We start from the raw sequence: 25,000 nt of genomic DNA on the forward strand, positions 1-25,000 counted from the left end.
GGAACGAGGGTAGAGGGCGAGAGTGAAAGAGCCATTGGCAAGTCTTGGTTGTGAGTGCGGTATTGTGAAGCACGCGGTGAGAGTGACTGCAGCAGCAGCGTCAGGGAGAGAGATGTCTCTCTAAACAGGTGAGTGGAGAATGATCTCAAATGTCATTTGTGTGGGTAATCATCCTCGCTGCTATCGGACATCGTCTCTCCACGCCATCATCTTCATCATCATCATCATGCTGTCTCTCCACACCATCATCTTCATCATCATGACGTCTCTCCACACCATCATCATCATGCTGTCTCTCCACACCATCATCTTCATCATCATGACGTCTCTCCACACCATCATCTTCATCATCATGACGTCTCTCCACACCATCATCTTCATCATCATCATGACGTCTCTCCACGCCATCATCATCATGTCTCTCCACACCATCATCATCATGATGTCTCTCCACGCCATCATCGTCATCATCATGATGCCTCTCCACTCCATCATCGCCGTCGTCGTCAGCATCTTCCACGGTTTATCCGCTGCTGGATGAAGGCCTCCCCCACAAATCGTCGTCCTCCCCTTAGCGGTCGCTGCAATGTCCTCGGCGGCCAACCCCAACTTGCGTCCACGAGCTGTGAGGCTGGGAGATGTTAACTACCTCGCCAGGGGTACAGGAGGTCGTGGGTTCGATCCCGACGCCTCATGCTGCTGCTGTATATTTGGAGTTTGTGTGTCTCTCATGATCATCACGGTGGCTAGGAGATGTTAACTACCTCGCCTGGTGTACAGGAAGTCGTGGGTTCGACACCTCACGATGCCTGCTGCTGCTTTATATTTGGAGTTGGCATGTTCTCTCTCTCTCATCATCATCACGGTGGCTAGGAGATGTTAACTACCTCGCCTGGTACACAGGAGGTCGTGGGTTCGACACCTCACGATGCCTGCTGCTGCTGTGTATTTGGAGTTTGCGTCTCTCTCATGATCATCACGGTGGCTAGGAGATGTTAACTACCTCGCCTGGTGTACAGGAAGTCGTGGGTTCGACACCTCACGATGCCTGCTGCTGCTGCTGTGTATTTGGAGTTTCTCTCTCTCTCTTTCCCGATGGTGGCCGCGTGGATTTTTCTGCGGGGTCTTCTGTTTTTGGTCCCCTCCACATTTAGAATCAACGTCACCACGCGTTCAGGGTATTTGGGCTGCTGCTACTGCTGCTGCTACACATTTCCACGCGTTGATGATGAGCCCACTTCGTTACAGCTATCGTTTGTGATGGACAGGTGGCTTCTGAAAAAGTTGCTCTGTAGCTCAGTGGGCCTTACCTGGTAAAATGAATGAATAGTTTAGTTTTTAGTTTAATCTCGGCCCATCATCCCTCGCTCTGGGGGACGGTAAAGTGTGCACAGTCTTGTTCTGGGAGTTTGACGACGGCGGTGTTGTGACAGAGAGACTCACCCCCCGGCCACAGCACGGTGTCTAGGAGATGTTAACGACCTCGCCTGGTATGCAGGAGCTCGTCGGGTTTGATCCCGACCTCTGGCGATGCCTGCTGCTGCTGCTGCTGCTTATTTGGGAGAGAGAGAAATATCCTTTGGGTCTTTCGGTGAAGTCACCAAGACGAATGTCCACGCGATGGTCAGGACGACGATGAGCCTCGTTGAGCTGTCACTTGTGGTGGTCACGTAGCTCGCTTATGGCGAAGGCGACTAACACCCGGTGACAAGATACAGTGCCGTGCTGTAGCAGCAGCAGAGCGGAATTCCCACCGGGAGACGAAGCAAACGCTGCGCGTGCCCAGCTGGGATGGCCGGGCGGTGTCGTTGTTGTTTCGAGGGGGGAGTCGTCCTTGTCCCTGGGCTTGTAGCAGCGCAGCGCCAGGAGACGCTCTCTCTCTCTCTCAAGGTGACTTCCAGCCGCCGCCGCTCCGCGCGCGCGGTGCGTACGTGGCGTTTGTGTGAGAGTGTGTGTGTGTGAGTGTGTTAGTGCGTGTGTGAGTGCGTGCGTGTGTTAGAGTGAGTGCGTGTGTGTGTGAGTGTGTGTGTGCGTGAGTGTGTGAGTGCGTGTGTGAGTGCGTGAGTGTGTGAGTGCGTGTGTGAGTGCGTGAGTGTGTGAGTGCGTGTGAGTGTGTGAGTGCGTGCGTGTGCGTGTGTTAGAGTGAGTGTGTGAGTGAGTGTGTGTGAGTAAGTGTGTGTGAGAGTGAGTGTGTGTGTGTGAGTGAGTGTGTGAGTGAGTGTGTGAGGTGTGAGTGAGTGTGTGAGTGCGTGTGAGTGAGTGTGTGAGTGAGTGCGTGTGTGAGTGAGTGCGTGTGTGTGTGAGCACTTGTGAATGTGTGAGTGAGTGTGTGCGTGCGTGTGTCAGTGTTTGTGAGTGTGTGCGAGTGTGTGCGAGTTTGTGAGTGTTTGTGAGAGTGAGTGCGTCTGAGTGTGAGTGCGTGCGTGTGAGTGTGTGAGTGCGTGCGTGTGAGTGTGTGAGTAAGTGTTTGTGTGAGTGTGTGAGCAAGTATGTGTGTGAGTGTGTGTGAGTAAGTGTTTGTGTAAGTGTGTGTGAGCAAGTATGTGTGTGAGTGTATGAGTGTGTGTGTGAGAGTGTGTGTGTGAGTGTGCCGGGAAAGGTCCTGCCAAGGATTATTCAACATCGCCTTGCCAGGCACGCTGAGGAGAGGCTTGCGGAGCCCCAATGCGGTTTCAGGAAAGGGCGGTCCTGCACAGATGCCATATTTTCTGTCTGTCTGCTACAGCAGAGGTGTATGGAATTCCAGCAAGACCTACATCTCTGCTTTATTGACCTGGTCAAGGCCTATGATACCATCAGTAGGCCTGGGCTCTGGGTTGTTCTTCGTGCTTTTGGAGTACCTGACCCTCTGCTCACGATCATTAAGGACCTTCATGATGGTGAGCAGGCCCGGGTAAAACTACGTGGCCGGGAGTCAGAGCCATTCCTTGTACACCTTGGGGTGCGACAGGGATGTCCTCTGGCTCCCACATTATTTAACATCTATTTTGACCAAGTAGTTCGTGAAGCCTTTAATAGCTGTACCGGGGGAATCTCCATTGGGTACAGATATAATGGGAGGCTGATCGATGCCCGGGTGCGGTCAAGGGATGTCTCCCTATTGCTCAACAACGTTATGTATGCCGATGATTTGGTGATAGCTGCTCATTCAGAGGAGGAGTTGGAGACGCTGCTGCTGAGACTGGAGCGTGCCACTAAGAGATGGGGCCTTACCATCAGCCCCACCAAAACTAAGCACCTGCCTGGGTATTTTGTACCATCGGACACTCCACCCCCACAACTCCCAATTGGTGATGGGGCAGTTGTGGAGAGAGTGGAGAGTTTCCTATACCTGGGCAGTGTGCTTATGACCGGCTCCAGTTTAACAGCAGAGGTCTCACTTCGAATCAGTCGATTGGCAATATATTTTCATCGGTTGCGTAACGCTGTATGGAAGCTACCTGGTCTGTCGCTCCGCACTCAGCTTCAGGTCTTCTCGGCCACGGTCATTCCTCCCTTCTCTACGCTTGCGAAACGTGGACCCCCTTAATGGAACATCTTTGCCGGTTAGAAACATTTAGGCTGGCCTGCCTACAAACCATCCTGGGTTCAACCAGGCTGGATTGTGTGAGGAGCTCACAAATCCTTGAAAGATTTGGGCAAGGTCCCATCGGTGAGCTCCTCTGGCAGGCAAGGCTGCGTTGGCTGGGTCATTTAGCCCGCATGCCCAGCCACCGCATGCCGAAGCAGCTTTTGTTCGGCCGGATCGAGGGGGCTAAACGGGCGCGGCACGGGCTAGAGAAGAGATGGAGTGATGTGGTACAGGAGGATGTGGAGCTGAGTGGACTTGCTGATGACTGGTACCAGCGGTGTCAAGATCGGCCTCTGTGGAGGAGGCTCGTGAAGGACGCTACTGGGCTGTTGGAGGCAGTCGCCCTCCAACAACAACGGAGGGCGGAGGAGCGACGCTCACAACAACGAGCGGAGCGCCGGGTGGCTAAATCACAGCAGGTTAGCACAGTAGGGGGCACAGGTGGTGCATCAGCCAGTCATCTCAGTCAGTCGACCCGTGGCACCTGGGTCTGCCCCGTGACCTGCCCGCGGGCGTTCGACACTTCACGTGGCCTCAAGGTGCACATAGCCTGGCACAAGCGTCGTGGTGACGTCACCGCCGCTTAGTGGCGTATGGCGGTTGTTGTTGTTGTGTGAGTGTGTGAATGTCAGTGCGTGCACGCGAGTGTGTGTGTGTGAGTAAGTGAGAGTGTGTGTGTGTGTGAATGTGTGAGTGCGAATGTGTGAGTGCGTGCACGCGAGTGTGTGTGTAAGTGAGAGTGTGTGAGTGTGTGAATGTGTGAGTGCGTGCACGCGAGTGTGTGTGTAAGTGAGCGTGTGTGAGTGTGTGAATGTGTGAGTGCGTGCACTACCGTGGGGAGCGGTAGTGTAGCGGTTAGCGCGCTGCGCTATGAACCTGGCGACCCGGGTTCGATTCTCGCTCACGGCCAACACCAGTGACGATTATCTGAACCGGTCCCGGGCCTCCCCTAGGTTGACTCAGCCTCAAATGAGTACCTGGTGCGGTGTGTAGTAAACATTGCCACTAGGGAGACAAAGGCGGTCGGGCGTGGTGCTGGCCACCCACCCCCTCGTGTACCGTTCCGGCCTTCATAGGTGCTCGCTAACAGCACTTGCCCCTACAGTCTGTTACAGGCTATACGGGGGATCTTTGTTTTGTCTTTGTGTGTGAATGTGTGAGTGCGTGCACGCGAGTGTGTGTGTGTGTGAATGAGAGTGTGTGAGTGTGTGAATGTGTGAGTGCGTGCACGCGAGTGTGTGTGAGTAAGTGTGAGTGTGTGAATGTGTGAGAGTGTGTGAATGTGTGAGTGCGTGCACGCGAGTGTGTGTGTGAGAGTGTGAGTGTGTGTGGGGAGCGGTAGTGTAGCGGTAGTGTAGCGGTTAGCGCGCTGCGCTATGAACCTGACGACCCGGGTTCGATTCCCGCTCACGGCCAACACCAGTGACGATTATCTGAACCGGTCCCGGGCCTTCCCTAGGTCGACTCAGCCTCAAATGAGTACCTGGTGCGGTGTGTAAACATTGCCACTCGGGAGACAAAGGCGGTCGGGCGTGGTGTTGGCCACCCACCCCCTCGTGTACTGTTCCGGCCTTCATAGGTGCTCGCTAACAGCACTTACCCCTACAGTCTGTTAAGGCTATATGGGGGATCTTTGTTATCTTTGTGTGAGAGTGTGTGAGTGCGTGTGAGAGTGTGTGAGTGCGTGTGTGAGTGTGTGAGTGCGTGTGTGAGTGTGTGAGTGCGTGTGTGTGTGAGTGTGTGAGTGCGTGTGTGTGTGAGTGTGTGAGTGCGTGTGTGTGTGAGTGTGTGAGTGCGTGTGTGTGTGAGTGCGTGTGTGAGTGTGTGAGTGCGTGAGTGTGTGAGTGCGTGTGTGTGTGAGTGTGTGAGTGCGTGTGTGTGTGAGTGTGTGAGTGTGTGAGTGCGTGTGTGAGTGTGTGAGTGTGTGAGTGCGTGTGTGAGTGTGAGTGAGTGAGTGAGTGTGAGTGAGTGTGTGAGTGTGTGAGTGTGTGAGTGAGTGTGTGAGTGAGTGTGTGAGTGTGTGAGTGTGTGTGTGAGTGTGTGAGTGAGTGTGTGAGTGTGTGAGTGAGTGTGTGAGTGAGTGTGTGAGTGTGTGAGTGAGTGTGTGAGTGTGTGAGTGAGTGTGTGAGTGTGTGAGTGTGTGAGTGAGTGTGTGTGTGAGTGTGTGTGTGAGTGTGTGAGTGAGTGTGTGAGTGTGTGAGTGAGTGTGTGAGTGTGTGAGTGTGTGAGTGAGTGTGTGAGTGAGTGTGTGAGTGTGTGAGTGAGTGTGTGAGTGTGTGAGTGAGTGTGTGAGTGTGTGAGTGAGTGTGTGAGTGAGTGTGTGAGTGAGTGTGTGAGTGCGTGTGTGGGTGTGTGAATGTGTGAGTGCGTGCGTGTGTGGTCCCAGACCGGCGGGGTAGTGTGGAGGTTGTTATCGCGACGCTGCGCCCGAGTTCGATTCCCGCTCTCACGGCCAACGATGGTGACGATTATCTGTGTCGGTCCTGGGCCTCCCCTAGGTCGACTCAGCCTCAAATGAGCACCCTGTGCGGTGTGTGGTAAACATCTCCCCTGGGGAGACAAAGGCGGCCGGGCCTTCATCGGTGCCGCTCGCTAACAGCGCTCTCCCCAGCAGTGTCAATAATAACGATGACGACGACGACGACGATGACGACGACGATGATGATGACGATGATGACGACGACGACAACGACGATGACGACGATGACGTTTATAAGGCGCCACTTGTGGCAGACAAAGTCGTCAACTCCCAGAGGCCGCGTGGAGGCCACACTCGGGGCCACTCGTGAAGCGAAGGAGGAGATCCTCAGACGTCTCCTGACGTCACAGATGTGCAACGGGATGGAGAGTTCCACACTGGGAGGGCGACAGCAGAGAGGCGGCGTGAGGCTGCAACAGTCGAGTGTAGTGTATAGTGTAGTGTATAGTATGTAGTGTAGTGTATAGTGTAGTTTATAGTGTAGTGTATATAGTGTATAGTATGTAGTGTATAGTGTAGTGTATAGTATGTAGTGTAGTGTAGTGTATAGTAGTGTATAGTGTAGTGTATAGTATGTAGTGTATAGTAGTGTAGTGTATAGTATGCAGTGTATATAGTGTATAGTGTAGTGTATAGTATGTAGTGTAGTGTATAGTGTAGTGTATAGTATGTAGTAGTGTAGTGTATAGTGTAGTGTATAGTGTAGTGTATAGTATGTAGTGTAGTGTATAGTGTAGTAGTGTAGTGTATAGTATGTAGTGTAGTGTATAGTAGTGTAGTGTATATAGTGTATAGTGTAGTGTATAGTGTAGTGTATATAGTGTATAGTAGTGTAGTGTGTATAGTAGTGTAGTCTTTAGTGTAGTGTATAGTGTAGTGTATAGAGTGTAGTGTATAGTAGTGTAGTGTATGTAGTGTATATAGTGTATAGTAGTGTAGTGTGTATAGTAGTGTAGTGTATAGTGTAGTGTATATAGTGTATAGTAGTGTAGTGTATAGTGTATATAGTGTATAGTAGTGTAGTGTATAGTGTAGTGTATATAGTGTATAGTAGTGTAGTGTATAGTGTAGTGTATATAGTGTATAGTAGTGTAGTGTATAGTAGTGTAGTGTGTATAGTAGTGTATGTAGTGTAGTGTATAGTAGTGTAGTGTGAATAGTAGTGTAGTAGTGTAGTCTATAGTGTCGTGTATAATAGTGTAGTGTGTATAGTAGTGTAGTAGTGTATAGTAGTGTAGTGTATAGTAGTGTATTGTATAGTGTATAGTATATTGTATAGTGTAGTGTATAGTAGTGTATAGTGTAGTGTATAGTGTGAATAGTAGTGTAGTAGTGTAGTGTATAGTGTAGTGTAGTGTGTATAGTAGTGTATAGTGTAGTATATAGTGTAGTGTGTATAGTAGTGTGGTGTGTATAGTAGTGTAGTGTATATAGTGTAGTGTGTATAGTAGTGTAGTGTATAGTGTAGTGTGTATAGTAGTGTAGTGTATAGTGTAGTGTATAATAGTATAGTGTAGTGTATAGTAGTGTAGTGTATAGTGTAGTGTATAATAGTGTAGTGTATAGTAGTGTAGTGTGTATAGTAGTGTAGTGTATAGTGTAGTGTATATAGTGTAGTGAAAAGTGACGCCCGGCTGGCTGGAGGTGGCGCAGCAGAGGCCGCTTTGTAGGGTTTGTGGACCTCGTCCGGAAGGGAAGATCGGGACCGGTGGCGGCGGGGGGCTATTGTTATTGTGATTGAGTTAAACATTAACCCGCCATTAACCTGCCCATTGCCGCCGTCTCTTGTGCACGGGGGTCCAATGGGGCAGCCGTGGTGCTCGCTGGAACACGGAGCGCCTTCTCTGTCGTTCGCTCCTCAACCCGGGGGCCGGGGGGGGGGCGAGAGGGGGGGTGGTGGAGCTGAACCCGCCCGTATGAGGATTTCCGTTCCTCGTAATGGAGGTTTGGTGTGTTGGTTGGGTTAGATGGCGTTACACGTTACACGCGACGTCTAGCGAGGGTGTTTGGCCTCCTCTTCCACCTCTACCAAGACGTCTTGGTAGAGGTGGGAAGCCAGTTGTATATTCAGAGTCGAGGTTTTTGTTTAGGTTGGCTCGCCACGTAAATGTAAAACGTGTTAGACTGATCAAATGTGTGGTTAAACACGCCACCGCCACCCTACACAGCCACTTAGCAAAGGTTCGTCACGCACACAAAACGTGGCCAATTCGTTACCACTTCAGTATTTAGCGGTCGCGTGTTGGCGAGTTAAACACCGCAGCAACATTCACAGTTCGAGTTGCCGCGACGTTTAACCACCACGACGCCAGAGAGCTGTGCACGAATCCACCTCCTGTGTCGGTCTTAAATCGGGGGGGGGGCCGGGGGTAAACGCGACGTCGTCTCTCGTGAGCCAGTCGGAGGACGCGAGGGGGTTGACGGGTCACCGAATGTTCGAACGGCGCCCCCACCGGCCGTTCCGTTGGACCGGTAACGCCGCCGAGGTGACGAGCTCCTAGAAGGCCGTGCGGCCGGCTGGACCCCCGGAATGGCCGTGCGGTGACGAGACGACGCGCCGGGCTCACCGAGCGGCGTCTCCGTGGGGACCGCACTCACTCGAGAGCCGGTCAGCCAGAGGGCCCTGTTGTGTGAGTTCTGTGGGTCTCTGTGTGAGTCTGTGGGTCTCTGTGTGAGTTCTGTGGGTCTCTGTGTGAGTTCTGTGGGGCTCTGTGTGAGTCTGTGGGGCTCTGTGTGAGTCTGTGGGTCTCTGTGTGAGTCAGTGGGTCTCAGTGGGTCTCTGTGTGAGTTCTGTGGGGCTCTGTGTGAGTCTGTGGGGCTCTGTGTGAGTCTGTGGGTCTCTGTGTGAGTCAGTGGGTCTCAGTGGGTCTCTGTGTGAGTCTGTGGGTCTCTGTGTGAGTTCTGTGGGTCTCTGTGTGAGTCTGTGGGTCTCTGTGTGAGTTCTGTGGGTCTCTGCGTGAGTCTGTGGGTCTCTGTGTGAGTTTGTGGGTCTCTGTGTGAGTCTGTGGGTCTCTGTGTGAGTTCTGTGGGTCTCTGCGTGAGTCTGTGGGTCTCTGTGTGAGTTCTGTGGGTCTCTGTTTGAGTCTGTGGGTCTCTGTGTGAGTCTGTGGGTCTCTGTGTGAGTCTGTCGGTCTCTGTGTGAGTCTGTGGGTCTCTGTGTGAGTCTGTGGGTCTCTGTGTGAGTCTGTGGGTCTCTGTGTGAGTCTGTGGGTCTCTGTGTGAGTCTGTGGGTCTCTGTGTGAGTCTGTGGGTCTCTGTGTGAGTTCTGTGGGTCTCTGTGTGGGTCTGTGGGTCTCTGTGTGAGTCTGTGGGTCTCTGTGTGGGTCTGTAGGTCTCTGTGTGGGTCTGTAGGTCTCTGTGTGAGTCTATGGGCCTCTATATTAGTCTGTGTGAGTCTGTGGGTCTCTATGTTAGTCTATGGGTCTCTGTGTGAGTCTGTGGGTCTCTGTGTGAGTCTGTGGGTCTCTGTGTGAGTCTGTGGGTCTCTGTGTGAGTCTGTGGGTCTCTGTGTGAGTCTGTGGGTCTCTGTGTGAGTCTGTGGGTCTCTGTGTGAGTTCTGTGGGTCTCTGTGTGGGTCTGTGAGTCTCTGTGTGAGTCTGTGGGTCTCTGTGTGGGTCTGTAGGTCTCTGTGTGGGTCTGTAGGTCTCTGTGTGAGTCTATGGGCCTCTATATTAGTCTGTGTGAGTCTGTGGGTCTCTATGTTAGTCTATGGGTCTCTGTGTGAGTCTGTGGGTCTCTGTGTGAGTCTGTGGGTCTCTGTGTGAGTCTGTGGGTCTCTGTGTGAGTCTGTGGGTCTCTGTGTGAGTCTGTGGGTCTCTGTGTGAGTCTGTGGGTCTCTGTGTGAGTCTGTGGGTCTCTGTGTGAGTCTGTGGGTCTCTGTGTGAGTCTGTGGGTCTCTGTGTGAGTCTGTGGGTCTCTATGTGAGTCTGTGGGTCTCTGTGTGAGTCTGTGGGTCTCTGTGTGAGTCTATGGGTCTCTATGTGAGTCTGTGGGTCTCTATGTGAGTCTGTGGGTCTCTGTGTGAGTCTGTGGGTCTCTGTGTGAGTCTGTGGGTCTCTGTGTGAGTCTGTGGGTCTCTGTGTGAGTCTGTGGGTCTCTGTGTGAGTCTGTGGCTCTCTGTGTGAGTCTGTGGGTCTCTGTGTGAGTCTGTGGGTCTCTGTGTGAGTCTATGGGTCTCTGTGTGGGTCTCTGTGTGAGTCTATGGGTCTCTGTGTGGGTCTCTATGTGAGTCTGTGGGTCTCTGTGTGAGTCTATGGGTCTCTGTGTAAGTCTATGGGTCTCTGTGTGGGTCTCTGTGTGAGTCTATGGGTCTCTGTGTGAGTCTGTGGGTCTCTGTGTGAGTCTATGGGTCTCTGTGTGAGTCTGTGGGTCTCTGTGTGGGTCTCTGTGTGGGTCTCTGTGTGAGTCTATGGGTCTCTATGTGAGTCTATGGGTCTCTGTGTGAGTCTATGGGTCTCTATGTGAGTCTATGGGTCTCTGTGTGAGTCTGTGGGTCTCTGTGTGAGTCTGTGTGAGTCTGTGGGTCTCTGTGTGAGTCTGTGGGTCTCTGTGTGAGTTTATGGGTCTCTGTGTGAGTCTATGGGTCTCTGTGTGGGTCTCTGTGTGAGTCTATGGGTCTCTGTGTGAGTCTGTGGGTCTCTGTGTGAGTCTATGGGTCTCTGTGTGAGTCTGTGGGTCTCTGTGTGAGTCTGTGTGAGTCTGTGGGTCTCTGTGTGAGTCTGTGGGTCTCTGTGTGAGTCTATGGGTCTCTGTGTGAGTCTATGGGTCTCTATGTGAGTCTATGGGTCTCTGTGTGAGTCTATGGGTCTCTATGTGAGTCTATGGGTCTCTGTGTGAGTCTGTGGGTCTCTGTGTGAGTCTGTGGGTCTCTGTGTGAGTCTGTGGGTCTCTGTGTGAGTCTGTGTGAGTCTGTGGGTCTCTGTGTGAGTCTGTGGGTCTCTGTGTGAGTCTGTGGGTCTCTGTGTGAGTCTATGGGTCTCTGTGTGAGTCTGTGGGTCTCTATGTGAGTCTATGGGTCTCTGTGTGAGTCTATGGGTCTCTGTGTGAGTCTGTGGGTCTCCGTGTGAGTCTATGGGTCTCTATGTGAGTCTATGGGTCTCTGTGTGAGTCTATGGGTCTCTGTGTGAGTCTGTGGGTCTCCGTGTGAGTCTATGGGTCTCTATGTGAGTCTATGGGTCTCTGTGTGAGTCTATGGGTCTCTGTGTGAGTCTGTGGGTCTCCGTGTGAGTCTATGGGTCTCTATGTGAGTCTGTGGGTCTCTGTGTGGGTCTCTGAGGGGAGCGGTGGCGGAGCGGTTAGCGTGTTGTCCTACGAACCCGGCCGCCTGAGTCCGATTCCCGCTCACGGCCAACATCAGTGACGATTGTCAGAATTGGGCCAGGGCCTCCCCTAGGTCGCCTCAGCCTCAAATTAGTAGAGTGAGATGAGAGGGGAGAGGTAGAATTGGTGGTAAGCAGCCGTGAGGATTCAATCGTCGGCCGGAGAGGGAGAGACACGCATACTCCAAAAATACAGCAGCAGCAGGCGTCGTCGGGGTCGGGATCGAACTCACGATCTCCTGCAATACCGGGCGAGGGAGTTAACATCTCCTAGACACCGTGACGCCTGCGTGCGTGCTCCAAGCCCCGTGTGCCTCCTTCAGTGTCAATTCCACGCGTTCGTCACACAAGGCGAGAGGCGCTGCTAATGACAGCGCTCACCGCTCGCTCGCTGGGCGTGTGTGACGCCGGCGGCACGGCACGGCCCCGGCACGGGGCCCGCTTTGCGTGTTGTAAAAGCCGTGCGCGCGTTGGCGTCGCTCACGGGCCGCGCGTGCGCGAGCGTTTCCGGCCGTCGTTCTGTCTCATCGTCCGCACGGAGAGGGCGCGCCGCACGTTCGTGTCGTGCGTGAATTGCCGTCACTCGACACCGGGCGAGGGAGGGGACAGGTGCTGACCCCTCCGCCCGAAGCCGCGTGTGCGCCTCCCCTGCTCCCAACGCAGCGCAGCAGTGAGGATTCAGTCGCCAGAGGGAACGAACATTCACACGTGGTGGTGGGGGAGGGGAGGAGAAGGGATCTGGGAAAGAGATCTGAAAGCGGCGGGGGGAGAGAGGGGGAGGGAGAGAGATGGAGAGAGAGAGCGTGGGAGATAGAGGGAGAGAGATGGAGAGAGATGGAGAGAGGGAGAGAGAGATGGAGAGAGAGATGGAGAGAGGGGGAGGGATGGAGAGAGAGATGGAGAGAGGGGGAGGGAGAGAGATGGAGAGAGGGAGAGAGAGAGAGGGAGAGAGAGATGGAGAGAGGGGGAGGGATGGAGAGAGGGAGAGAGAGGGAGAGAGAGAGGGGGAGGGAGAGGAATGGAGAGGGGGAGAGGGAGAGAGAGATCTTCAGGGGCCGGTCAACGTGCTCTTCAGCTACGCCAAGCTCGCCATATACAGGGCGAGGAAGGTAGCCCTGGAGGGGCAACGTCCGGCCAGCAGCCTGGGCATCTTCCGTGCTCTGGTGGAGCCAGGGTGTGGCCGGAGTTCCGCCACGCGCGGCTGACCCACGCCGTGCCGGCCTTCAAGGAGCAGTGGGTGCTGGAGGAGGCCGTGTGCTCGGTGGCAGAGGACGATAGAGAGCTCTGCGTGCAGATCTGAGCTACCCGTCGGAGGCCGTTTGACTGTGGGAAGGGCTGCGTGCAGATTTAAAAGGGGGGGGGGGGGGGTTACATAAAGCAAAGCTTTAAAATAAATAAATAAAAACGTAATGATGGACGAAGCAAAGTGCCGACTACACCGAGCAACTACTTGTTTCCTCTGATCGTAAAAAAAGAGAGAGATGGAGAGGGGGAGCGTGGGAGAGTGGGGAGGGTGGGAGAGTGGGGAGGGAGTAGCTGGGGAACGAGGATGCTGGGAGGGAGCGGGGGAGCTGTGTTGGGAGGAGGGGAGTTGACAAAGTCAACTATTTTTACTTTACCAGGTAAGGCGCGGTCACCAGTGACGTACATAGAGACCCATAGACTCGCATAGAGACCCATAGACTCGCATAGAGACCCATAGACTCGCATAGAGACCCATAGACTCGCATAGAGACCCATAGACTCACATAGATACCCATTGACTCTAAACAAGCTAAACTATTTTCTATTGTGGTAGGTAAGGCCCACTGAGCTGAACCACAAATAAAGCTCAAGGAAGTGACTCATCACGGAAATGTATTGCAGCCAAATACACCACAAATACACCACAAATACATCACACATACACCACAAATACACCACGAATACACCACAAATACACCACAAATACACCACAAATACATCACAAATACACCACAAATACACCACAAATACACCACGAATACACCACACATACACCACACATACACCACACATACACCACACATACACCACAAATACACCACTAATACACCACAAATACACCACGAATACACCACGAATACACCACACATACACCACACATACACCACGAATACACCACGAATACACCACAAATACATCACAAATACATCACACATACACCACGAATACACCACAAATACACCACAAATACACCACGAATACACCACAAATACACCACACATACACCACAAATACACCACAAATACACCAAAAATACACCACGAATACACCACAAATACATCATGAATACACCACAAATACACCACAAATACACCACAAATACACCGCAAATACACCGCAAATACACCACACATACACCACAAATACACCACATACACCACACATACACCACACATACACCACACAATACACCACAAATACACCACAAATACACCACAAATACACCACGAATACATCAATCATACACCACGAATACACCACGAATACACCACGAATACACCACAAATACACCATGAATATACCAGATGCACCTTCATTCTAAATGTGGAGGGAAAAACCGTAAGACCCGGAGAAGATTCCACGTGACCACGGGGAGAGAGAGAGAGAGACACGCAAACTCCAAATATACAGCAGCAGCAGGCGTCAGGGTCGGGATGGAACCCACGACCTCCTGCAGACCAGGCGAGGTGGTTAACATCTCCCTAGCCACCGTGATGATGATGAGAGAGAGAGAGAGACACGCAAACTCCAAATATACAGCAGCAGCAGGCGTCAGGGTCGGGATGGAACCCACGACCTCCTGTACACCAGGCGAGGTGGTTAACATCTCCTAGCCACGACTGGGGAGAGCTTGCAGAAGGAGCTGGTAGCTGGGGGACGGTAAGCAACCCTTGGGGGGTGGGGAGGTGCAGGGTAACCAATCGTGCAGGAGGAGAGTTCACGACTAGCAGCGGAGCTCAGCGCGATCGCCTCGCGGGGCCCAAACGAGCGTCCTCGTCGTCGTCACGCGTTCCCACGTAAGCGTTGCCACATGTGCACAGTAATGCACGTGAGTGTGTGCGTGTGAGTGTGTGTGTGAGTGTGTGTGTGAGTGTGTGAGTGTGTGTGTGCGTGTGTGTGAGTGTGAGTGTGTGCGTGTGTGAGTGAGTGTGTGTGTGTGAGTGAGTGTGTGTGTGTGCGTGTGTGCGTGTGTGTGCGCGTGTGTGTGCGTGTGAGTGTGTGCGTGTGCGTGCGCGTGAGTGTGTGTGTGCGTGCGTGAGTGTGCGTGAGTGTGTGTGTGCGTGAGTGTGTGTGCGTGCGTGTGTGTGCGTGAGTGTGTGTGTGCCTGTGTGCGTGAGTGCGTGTGAGAGCGTGAGTTTGTGTGCGTGCATGTGCGTGAGTGTGCGTGCGTGCGTGTGAGTGTGTGTGTGAGAGCGTGAGTTTGTGTGCGTGCGTGTGTGTGTGCCTGCGTGTGTGTGTGCCTGTGTGCGTGTGTGCGTGAGTGTGTGTGTGCCTGTGTGGGGAGCGGTAGTGTAACGGTTAGCGCGCTGCGCTATGAACCCGGCGACACGGGTTCGATTCCCGCTCACGGCCAACACCAGTGACGATTATCTGAACCGGTCCCGGGCCTCCCCTAGGTCGACTCAGCCTCAAATGAGTACCTGGTGCGGTGTGTAAACATTGCCACTAGGGAGACAAAGGCGGTCGGGCGTGGTGCTGGCCACCCACCCCCTCGTGTACCGTTCCGGCCTTCATAGGTGCTCGCTAACAGCACTTGCCCCTACAGTCTGTTAAGGCTATATGGGGGATCTTTGTTTTTTCTTTGTGTGCGTGTGAGTGTGTGTGAGTGTGTGCGTGTGTGAGTGAGTGTGTGTGAGTGTGTGTGCGTGAGTGTGTGCGCGTGTGTGTGAGTGAGTGTGTGTGAGTGTGTGTGTGTGAGTGTGTGCGTGTGAGTGTGTGTGTGAGTGCGTGAGTGTGTGCGCGTGTGTGTGTGTGAGTGTGTGTGTGTGAGTGAGTGTGAGTGAGTGTGTGTGCGTGTGTGTGTGAGTGTGTGTGCGTGTGTGTGTGTGAGTGTGTGCGTGTGTGTGTGCGTGTGTGTGAGTGTGTGTGCGTGTGAGTGTGTGTGTGTGCGTGTGTGAGTGTGTGTGTGAGTGTGCGTGTGTGTGCTGTGTGTGTGAGTGCGTGTGTGTGCGTGTGAGTGTGTGTGCGTGTGTGTGTGTGCGTGAGTGTGTGTGCGTGTGTGTGTGAGTGTGTGTGTGAGTGTGTGTGAGTGTGTGTGTGCGTGTGTGTGTGAGTGTGTGTGCGCCTGTGTGCGTGTGAGAGCGTGAGTTTGTGTGTGTGCGTGTGTGTGCTGTGTGTGTGTGCAGTGTGTGTGCGTGTGAGTGCGTGTGTGTGTGCGTGTGTGAGTGTGTGTGTGCCTGCGTGTGTGTGTGCCTGTGTGCGTGTGAGTGTGTGCGTGTGTGAGTGTGTGTGTGAGTGTGTGTGTGCCTGTGTGCGTGTGTGCGTGTGTGTGTGCGTTTGTGTGTGAGTGCGTGTGTGTGCGTGAGTGTGTGTGTGCCTGTGTGCGTGTGTGTGTGTGTGCGTGTGTGTGAGTGTGTGTGTGAGAGTGTGTGCGTGTGTGTGTGCGTGTGTGTGTGCGTGTGTGTGTGCGTGCGCGTGAGTGTGTGTGTGCCTGTGTGCGTGTGTGTGCCTGTGTGCGTGTGTGTGTGAGAGCGTGAGTTTGTGTGTGTGCGTGAGTGTGTGTGTGCCTGTGTGGGGAGCGGTAGTGTAGCGGTTAGCGCGCTGCGCTATGAACCCGGCGACACGGGTTCGATTCCTGCTCACGGCCAACACCAGTGACGATTATCTGAACCGGTCCCGGGCCTCCCCTAGGTCGACTCAGCCTCAAATGAGTACCTGGTGCGGTGTGTAAACATTGCCACTAGGGAGACAAAGGCGGTCGGGCGTGGTGCTGGCCACCCACCCCCTCGTGTACCGTTCCGGCCTTCATAGGTGCTCGCTAACAGCACTTGCCCCTACAGTCTGTTAAGGCTATATGGGGGATCTTTGTTTTTTCTTTGTGTGCGTGTGAGTGTGTGTGAGTGTGAGTGTGTGCGTGTGTGAGTGAGTGTGTGTGAGTGTGTGTGCGTGAGTGTGTGCGCGTGTGTGTGAGTGAGTGTGTGTGAGTGTGTGTGTGTGAGTGTGTGCGTGTGAGTGTGTGTGTGAGTGCGTGAGTGTGTGCGCGTGTGTGTGTGTGAGTGTGTGTGTGTGAGTGAGTGTGTGTGTGAGTGAGTGTGTGTGCGTGTGTGTGTGAGTGTGTGTGCGTGTGTGTGTGTGAGTGTGTGCGTGTGTGTGTGCGTGTGTGTGAGTGTGTGTGCGTGTGAGTGTGTGTGTGTGCGTGTGTGAGTGTGTGTGTGAGTGTGCGTGTGTGTGCTGTGTGTGTGAGTGCGTGTGTGTGCGTGTGAGTGTGTGTGCGTGTGTGTGTGTGCGTGAGTGTGTGTGCGTGTGTGTGTGAGTGTGTGTGTGAGTGTGTGTGAGTGTGTGTGTGCGTGTGTGTGTGAGTGTGTGTGCGCCTGTGTGCGTGTGAGAGCGTGAGTTTGTGTGTGTGCGTGTGTGTGCTGTGTGTGTGTGCAGTGTGTGTGCGTGTGAGTGCGTGTGTGTGTGCGTGTGTGAGTGTGTGTGTGCCTGCGTGTGTGTGTGCCTGTGTGCGTGTGAGTGTGTGCGTGTGTGAGTGTGTGTGTGAGTGTGTGTGTGCCTGTGTGCGTGTGTGCGTGTGTGTGTGCGTTTGTGTGTGAGTGCGTGTGTGTGCGTGAGTGTGTGTGTGCCTGTGTGCGTGTGTGTGTGTGTGCGTGTGTGTGAGTGTGTGTGTGAGAGTGTGTGCGTGTGTGTGTGCGTGTGTGTGTGCGTGCGCGTGAGTGTGTGTGTGCCTGTGTGCGTGTGTGTGCCTGTGTGCGTGTGTGTGTGAGAGCGTGAGTTTGTGTGTGTGCGTGAGTGTGTGTGTGCCTGTGTGGGGAGCGGTAGTGTAGCGGTTAGCGCGCTGCGCTATGAACCCGGCGACACGGGTTCGATTCCTGCTCACGGCCAACACCAGTGACGATTATCTGAACCGGTCCCGGGCCTCCCCTAGGTCGACTCAGCCTCAAATAAGTACCTGGTGCGGTGTGTAAACATCGCCACTAGGGAGACAAAGGCGGTCGGGCGTGGTGCTGGCCACCCACCCCCTCGTGTACCGATCCGGCCTTCATAGGTGCTCGCTAACAGCACTTGCCCCTACAGTCTGTTAAGGCTATATGGGGGATCTTTTTGTGTGCGTGAGTGCGTGTGTGCGTGTGAGAGCGTGAGTTTGCGTGCGTGCGTGTGCGTGAGTGTGTGCGTGCGTGAGTGTGTGTGTGCCTGTGTGCGTGTGAGAGGGTGAGTTTGAGTGCGTGCTTGTGTGCGTGCGTTTGTGTGCGTGCGCGTATCAGAGCGTGAGTTTGTGTGTGAGTGTGTGCGTGTGTGTGTATGTTGAACTTCTTTAACACCGTACGTAGCCAACTGAGTGTGCGTGTGCAGAGTGAGTGTGCGTGCGTGTGTAGAGTGAGTGTGCGTGTGCAGAGTGAGTGTGCGTGTGCAGAGTGAGTATGCGCGTGCAGAGTGCGTGTGCATGCGTGTGCAGAGTGCGTGTGCAGAGTAAGTGTGCATGAGTGTACGTGTGCAGAGTGAGTGTGCAGAGTGAGTGTGCGTGTGCAGAGTGAGCGTGCGTGTACAGAGTGAGTGTGCGTGTACAGAGTGAGTGTGCGTGTACAGAGTGAGTGTGCGTGTACAGAGTGAGTGTGCGTGTGCAGAGTGAGTGTGCGTGTACAGAGTGAGTGTGCGTGTACAGAGTGAGTGTGCGTGCGCGTGCGTTCTGCTGAACTAAGGCTACAGAAGAGGACCTCTCGTTTCACAGTCCAGGTGGCCGGGAGGAAGTTGAGCGATGCGCAGCCGGCACCGCTGAGAGCCTGGGGTCTAATCTGGGCTTTAGCTCCAACCACAGCGATTACACCGGGGTCCCTACAGACTCACATGAAGACTCATAGTGAGCCATAGACTCACATAGTGAGCCATAGACTCACATAGAGACCCATAGACTCACATAGAGACCCATAGACTCACATAGTGAGCCATAGACTCGCATGGAGACCCATAGACTCACATAGTGAGCCATAGACTCATATAGAGACCCATAGACTCACATAGTGACCCATAGACTCACATAGTGAGCCATAGACTCACATGGTGACCCATAGACTCACAGTGAGCCATAGACTCACATAGTGAGCCATAGAGCCACATAGAGACCCATAGACTCACATAGTGAGCCATAGACTCACATAGTGAGTCAGACTCACATAGAGACCAATAGACTCACATAGTGAGCCATAGACTCACATAGTGACCCATAGACTCACAAAGAGACCCATAGACTCACATAGTGACCCATAGACTCACATAGTGAGCCATAGACTCACATAGTGACCCATAGACTCACATAGTGAGCCATAGACTCGCATGGAGACCCATAGACTCACGTAGAAACCCATGGACTCATATAGAGACCCATAGACTCACATAGTGAGCCATAGACTCACAGTGAGCCATAGACTCACATAGTGACCCATAGACTCACATAGTGAGCCATAGACTCACATAGTGACCCATAGACTCACATAGTGAGCCATAGACTCGCATGGAGACCCATAGACTCACGTAGAGACCCATGGACTCATATAGAGACCCATAGACTCACATAGTGAGCCATAGACTCACATAGTGAGCCATAGAGCCACATAGAGACCCATAGACTCACATAGTGAGCCATAGACTCGCATGGAGACCCATAGACTCACATAGTGAGCCATAGACTCACATAGTGAACCATAGAGCCACATAGAGACCCATAGACTCACATAGTGAGCCATAGACTCACATAGTGACCCATAGACTCACATAGTGACCCATAGACTCACATAGAGACCCATAGACTCACGTAGAGACCCATAGACTCACATAGTGAGCCATAGACTCACATAGTGAGCCATAGACTCGCATAGTGAGCCATAGACTCACATAGAGACCCATAGACTCACATAGAGACCCATAGACTCACATTGTGAGCCATAGACTCACATAGTGAGCCATAGACTCAAATGGAGACCCATAGACTCACATAGAGACCCATTGACTCACATAGAGACCCATTGGCTCACATAGAGACCCATAGACTTGCATAGAGACCCATAGACTCAAATAGTGAGCCATAGACTCACATAGTGACCCATAGACTCACTTAGAGACCCATAGGCTCACAAAGTGAGCCATAGACTCACATAGTGAGCCATAGACTTACATAGAGACCCATAGACTCACATAGTGAGCCATAGACTCAAATAGAGACCCATAGACTCAAATAGAGACCCATAGACTCAAATAGAGACCCATAGACTCACATAGTGAGCCATAGACTCAAATGGAGACCCATAGACTCACATAGAGACCCATTTACTCACATAGAGACCCATTGGCTCACATAGAGACCCATAGACTTGCATAGAGACCCATATACTCAAATAGTGAGCCATAGACTCACATAGTGACCCATAGACTCACTTAGAGACCCATAGGCTCACAAAGTGAGCCATAGACTCACATAGTGAGCCATAGACTTACATAGAGACCCATAGACTCACATAGTGAGCCATAGACTCAAATAGAGACCCATAGACTCAAATAGAGACCCATAGACTCAAATAGAGACCCATAGACTCACATAGTGAGCCATAGACTCAAATGGAGACCCATATACTCAAATAGTGAGCCATAGACTCACATAGTGACCCATAGACTCACTTAGAGACCCATAGGCTCACAAAGTGAGCCATAGACTCACATAGTGAGCCATAGACTTACATAGAGACCCATAGACTCACATAGTGAGCCATAGACTCAAATAGAGACCCATAGACTCAAATAGAGACCCATAGACTCAAATAGAGACCCATAGACTCACATAGTGAGCCATAGACACAAATAGAGACCCATAGACTCAAATAGTGACCCATAGACTCAAATAGAGACCCATAGACTCACATAGTGAGCCATAGACTCATATAGTGAGCCACAGACTCACATAGTGAGCCATAGATTCACATAGTGAGCCATAGATTCACATAGACCCATAGACTCACATAGACTCAAATAGTGACCATAGACTCACATAGTGACCCATAGGCTCACATAGTGACCCATAGACTCACATAGTGAGCCATAGACTCACATTGAGACCCATAGACTCACATAGTGAGCCATAGACTCACATAGTGAGCCATAGACTCACATTGAGACCCATAGACTCACATAGTGAGCCATAGACTCACATAGTGAGCCATAGACTCGCATGAACTGATTTGTGATTCAAGTGGATTGTCACGTGAAGTGAGTTCATGGTCTCAGCATCGTCACCACTGATTTACATCAATGCGTGTCCTGTACGTTGAACTTCTTTCGCACCTCGTGGTTGAGCCCTCCGGCCCCCCAGGCGGCTATCAGCCCAGCAAGGGGCTCGTTTGTCTGCGGCTAAGAGGGCGCTAATTGTCGTGCGGCGGCGGCGGGGGCGGTGGCTGTGGCACCGGGCGACACAGATGGCCGTGGCGGACAGGCCTGAGCCCGTCGCCAATTTCCTGTAACGACGTTAAAAGTCTCGCGAGAAACCCCGCCGTGGGCTCGCCCCCCCCCCCGCCGCCCCCACAGCAGCGCGAGCGGTCCCAGGCCACGCCAAGACGACAAGGCGCATTGGCACGGCGGTACGGGTGAAGGTTGCAGACCGCACTCGCGAATGCGCTTGTATCCAGCGCGCGTCTTCTGCTTCGGGATATTTTCTGAAGGAAGGTCGCACAGTCTCTTCTCCAGGCGGCCGCAGAATCACCCCGGAAAGTGCCGAGCGATGGCGCGACCGGATCCCCGGTCTCCTCCTAGACGCGTAGCCGCAGGGAGGGGGCTGTCGCAACCAACATTATCCGCAACAGAGATGTTTTTTGGGTTATAATCAATTGTAAATGTTGCTGTGGGCTTACCTCTCCAACACACAGCTGTTGTGCTGAACTTGTAACTCATTGGCACGTTTTGTTTTCGTGACAAACCCCTCACCAAATGGCTTTATCGAGCGGTGGTGGTGGCGGTGGCGGGTTTCACGACACATTTATACGCAATCTAAGCCCGGGAAAAAGAAAAAAACCTCTGTTAGGGTCTACCGTCCCACACTCGCAGCGTGGATAGTATACCAGGGATGTCTCGCGAGCGGTCCCCGTCGTGGAGGAGTTGCAGGGCTGCGCCTTTGCATGTCGCAGCGCCCCCAACGTTGCCAATCCACTGCTGGGTGGGAGGGCCCCTCCCCTGGGAGGGCCCCTCCCCCTCCCCCCAAGCAATCGGACGCGACCGTCCGTCCGCAGCGCGAGGCGGAGCCGGATTTCCGCCGCTCCATCTCCCTGCCTCCCTTCTCGCCGCGTCCCGCCCGGTGCAACGAGCGGGACACAACGTTTGCGTTGCCGGATCCGCGAGTTCCTCCTTCCCCCGTCTCTATCCGAGAATTGGCGGAGGAGGGGGGAGGAGGGGGAGGAGGAGGGAGGGGGAGGAGGAGGAGGGGGAGGAGGAGGAGGGGGGAGGAGGGGGAGGAGGGGGAGGAGGAGGAGGGGGAGGAGGGAGGAGGGGAGGAGGAGGAGGGGGAGGAGGGGGAGGAGGAGGGGGAGGAGGAGGGGGAGGAGGAGGAGGGGGAGGAGGGGGCCTCGATTCCCGCCACGCACAGTCGTCGCCGGCTGCTTGCGTCGGAAGAAGCGTTGGGCCCACCGCCGCCACCGCCCCTGCCATAGGAATGTGGAATTGCTCGCGCCGAGCGAAATGGGCGTCGCTCGGAAACACGAGAAACATCGAGCCCCCCCCCCGACAACTCTCCGCGTCTGCGCTGTAAAAGAAGGGGGGAGGGGCAGGGCGGCCCCCCCAGCGGCCTAAACGTCGCCCGATAGTCTACCGCTGCCTGCCGTGGCCACGTTGTTGTGGGCAGGGAACGTGTTGAGTTGCTGCTGCTGCTGCTGCTGGCGGTGGTTGTGCACCACCACTGTCAACGCAGCAGCTGTAGATGTCATTTGTTTGATTTATTTTGTATTTTCAACAATGCCCCAATGACCAAATTGCCCAGAATGCTCGAATTGTTGGAGCAGTTGTGCTCTGTTAGAGTAACAGCAGTGATGTCATAAGGGTTACAGCTGTGATGGCATAAGGGTTACAGCTGTGATGTCATAAGGGTTACAGCTGTGATGGCATAAGGGTTACAGCTGTGATGGCATAAGGGTTACAGCTGTGATGTCATAAGGGTTACAGCTGTGATGTCATAAGGGTTACAGCTGTGATGTCATAAGGGTTTACAGCTGTGCTGTCATAAGGGTTACAGCTGTGAACGACGGTTACAGCTGTGATGTCAAGGGTTACAGCTGTGATGTCACAAGGGTTACAGCTGTGATGTCACAAGGGTCGCAGCTGTGATGTCACAAGGGTTACAGCTGTGATGTCATAAGGGTTACAGCTGTGATGTCACGAGGGTTATAGCTGTGATGTCACGAGGGTTGCAGCTGTGATGTCACGAGGGTCGCAGCTGTGTTGTCATTACGTTCGCAGCTGTGATGTCATAATGGTTACAGCTGTGCTGTCATAAGGGTTACAGCTGTGATGTCACGACGGTTACAGCTGTGATGTCAAGGGTTACAGCTGTGATGTCACAAGGGTTACAGCTGTGATGTCACAAGGGTCGCAGCTGTGATGTCACAAGGGTTACAGCTGTGATGTCATAAGGGTTACAGCTGTGATGTCACGAGGGTTATAGCTGTGATGTCACGAGGGTTGCAGCTGTGATGTCACGAGGGTCGCAGCTGTGTTGTCATTACGTTCGCAGCTGTGATGTCATAATGGTTACAGCTGTGATGTCACAAGGCAGAGTGAGTTCCACCACCGCCGTCCGATTCAGAGGTGTGGGACACCGCAGGCCGCCGGGAAGGCAGCCAGAACCGTCGCCAGCATTTGTCCAAGCTTTGTCCAATGTCTCATTAATTTGTAATGACGCTGTGATGAGTCGTGAGACCATGTGCCCCAGCCAACGTCCACTGCGGGAGTGGTTTATCATTCATCCCTCGTGTGTGTCTGTGCAACACGTGACGTGCTTTGCGTTGGCACCGACCACTCGACCCTCGATTATCCGCGCACGGTTTATCCGATTTGCGGATTATCCACGCAACCTGAGATTTTTCAAATAAATTAATTCCCCGTGGATTTTTCCTGAAGCCCAAATGAATAATCTAAAAGCAGTCGGACATTGTTAATCTTGTAATTGCTTACTTCTAGTCACACGGTGCTTCAACCAAACAAAATGTCGCTCCAGTTAATGCGAAATTCACGTGATCGCCCCGCTACAGTACAGTAGTTGCAATATCTTTACAACGGTGGGAGGAGTTTGACGTTGATGGGCGTGGCTCTGCTGCTGTCAGCCACCTAGTGGGCCGGGTCTTCTGCTGGGCGGGAGCAGGAAAGTGTCGTCATGATGATTATTGTCACTGAGCACGCGCATCATGGACCGGGTCGGTCGTTAGTCTTCGTTCCGATCGTTTATTTTGCGGCGAGTTTTAATTCACGGAACTCTACCATGGCAGAGGAGGCCGCTTCAGATAATCGCCACTGGCGTTGGCCGTGAGCGGGAATCGGACTCGGGTCACCGCTACACTACCGCTCCCCATGCCCAGGGTCACACACACACACGCACGCACGCACACACACGCATGCACACACACGCACGCACACACACGCACACACACGCACACACACACACGCATGCACACACACGCACGCACACTCATCAACTTTGGGGGAACGGCTACATTGGGGGCAACTCCACGCTGCGCATTTGCCGGGTCGTGGCTAGCGGAGCGCTAACGTTGTCGTCGTCGGCGTTGTTGTTGTGTCCTCGCGGGCCGGAGCAGATGAAGATGAGCAAGGCGGAGAGCAAGGCGGAGAGCAAGGCGGAGAGCAAGGCGGAGAGCAGGGAGAGCAAGGCGGGAGGCCTGGGCCACCACTTTGCCGAGGCCTCCTTCGCCGGCCTCGTCCGCTGCTCCTACTGCAACCGCCCCCTGGGAGACGACGCCTTCGAGTGCCAGTGTGAGTGGCGCCGCGCCGACGATAACACGATCGCACCGATACCGCCGATGCCACGATCCCGCCAAGAACACGATCGCACTGATACCACGATCCCACGATCCCACCAATGCGTCTGACGCTGCGATCCCACCGATACCGCCGACACCGTGACCCCGTGACCCCAGCGGTGTGTGACCGTCGCCGCGAGTCGCTCTGCTCGCTCGCGTTCACAAAGACAACTCAGCCCCTGCCCCTCCCCCCTGCCCCCCTCCTTACCCCCCCCCCCGGTGATGACAACAGTGGTGTTGGTCACATGGCCTCGACACAATGCGCCGCACATCTTGTGATCTTGTGCCGCACAAGGGGGGCCACAGTCTGCGCCGGGGATGAAGCGAGATCCATCGGGCTGATGCTCGATCACTCTCTCTGTGTGCCTGTGTGTCTGTGTGTGCCTGTGTG

At 53.6% G+C, this 25,000-nt stretch overlaps 1 protein-coding gene across 5 annotated transcripts in view; it reads left to right on the forward strand.

Moving 5' to 3' along the window:
• Positions 1-25,000, forward strand: part of LOC116954885 (rho guanine nucleotide exchange factor 18-like) — a 250,740-nt gene that overhangs the window by 161,614 nt on the left and 64,126 nt on the right. For all 5 annotated transcript variants that reach the window (XM_076052605.1, XM_076052608.1, XM_076052606.1 and 2 more), the window contains one exon: positions 24,388-24,562. In XM_076052605.1, coding sequence (XP_075908720.1) covers positions 24,388-24,562 — 175 coding nt within the window. The remainder of the gene's footprint in view (positions 1-24,387; positions 24,563-25,000) is intronic.

The sequence above is a fragment of the Petromyzon marinus genome, chromosome 57 (assembly GCF_048934315.1).
Source record: "Petromyzon marinus isolate PM22_M1 ecotype Great Lakes invasive population chromosome 57, UKy_Petmar_22M1.pri1.0, whole genome shotgun sequence".
Taxonomy (NCBI): Eukaryota; Metazoa; Chordata; class Hyperoartia; order Petromyzontiformes; family Petromyzontidae; genus Petromyzon; species Petromyzon marinus.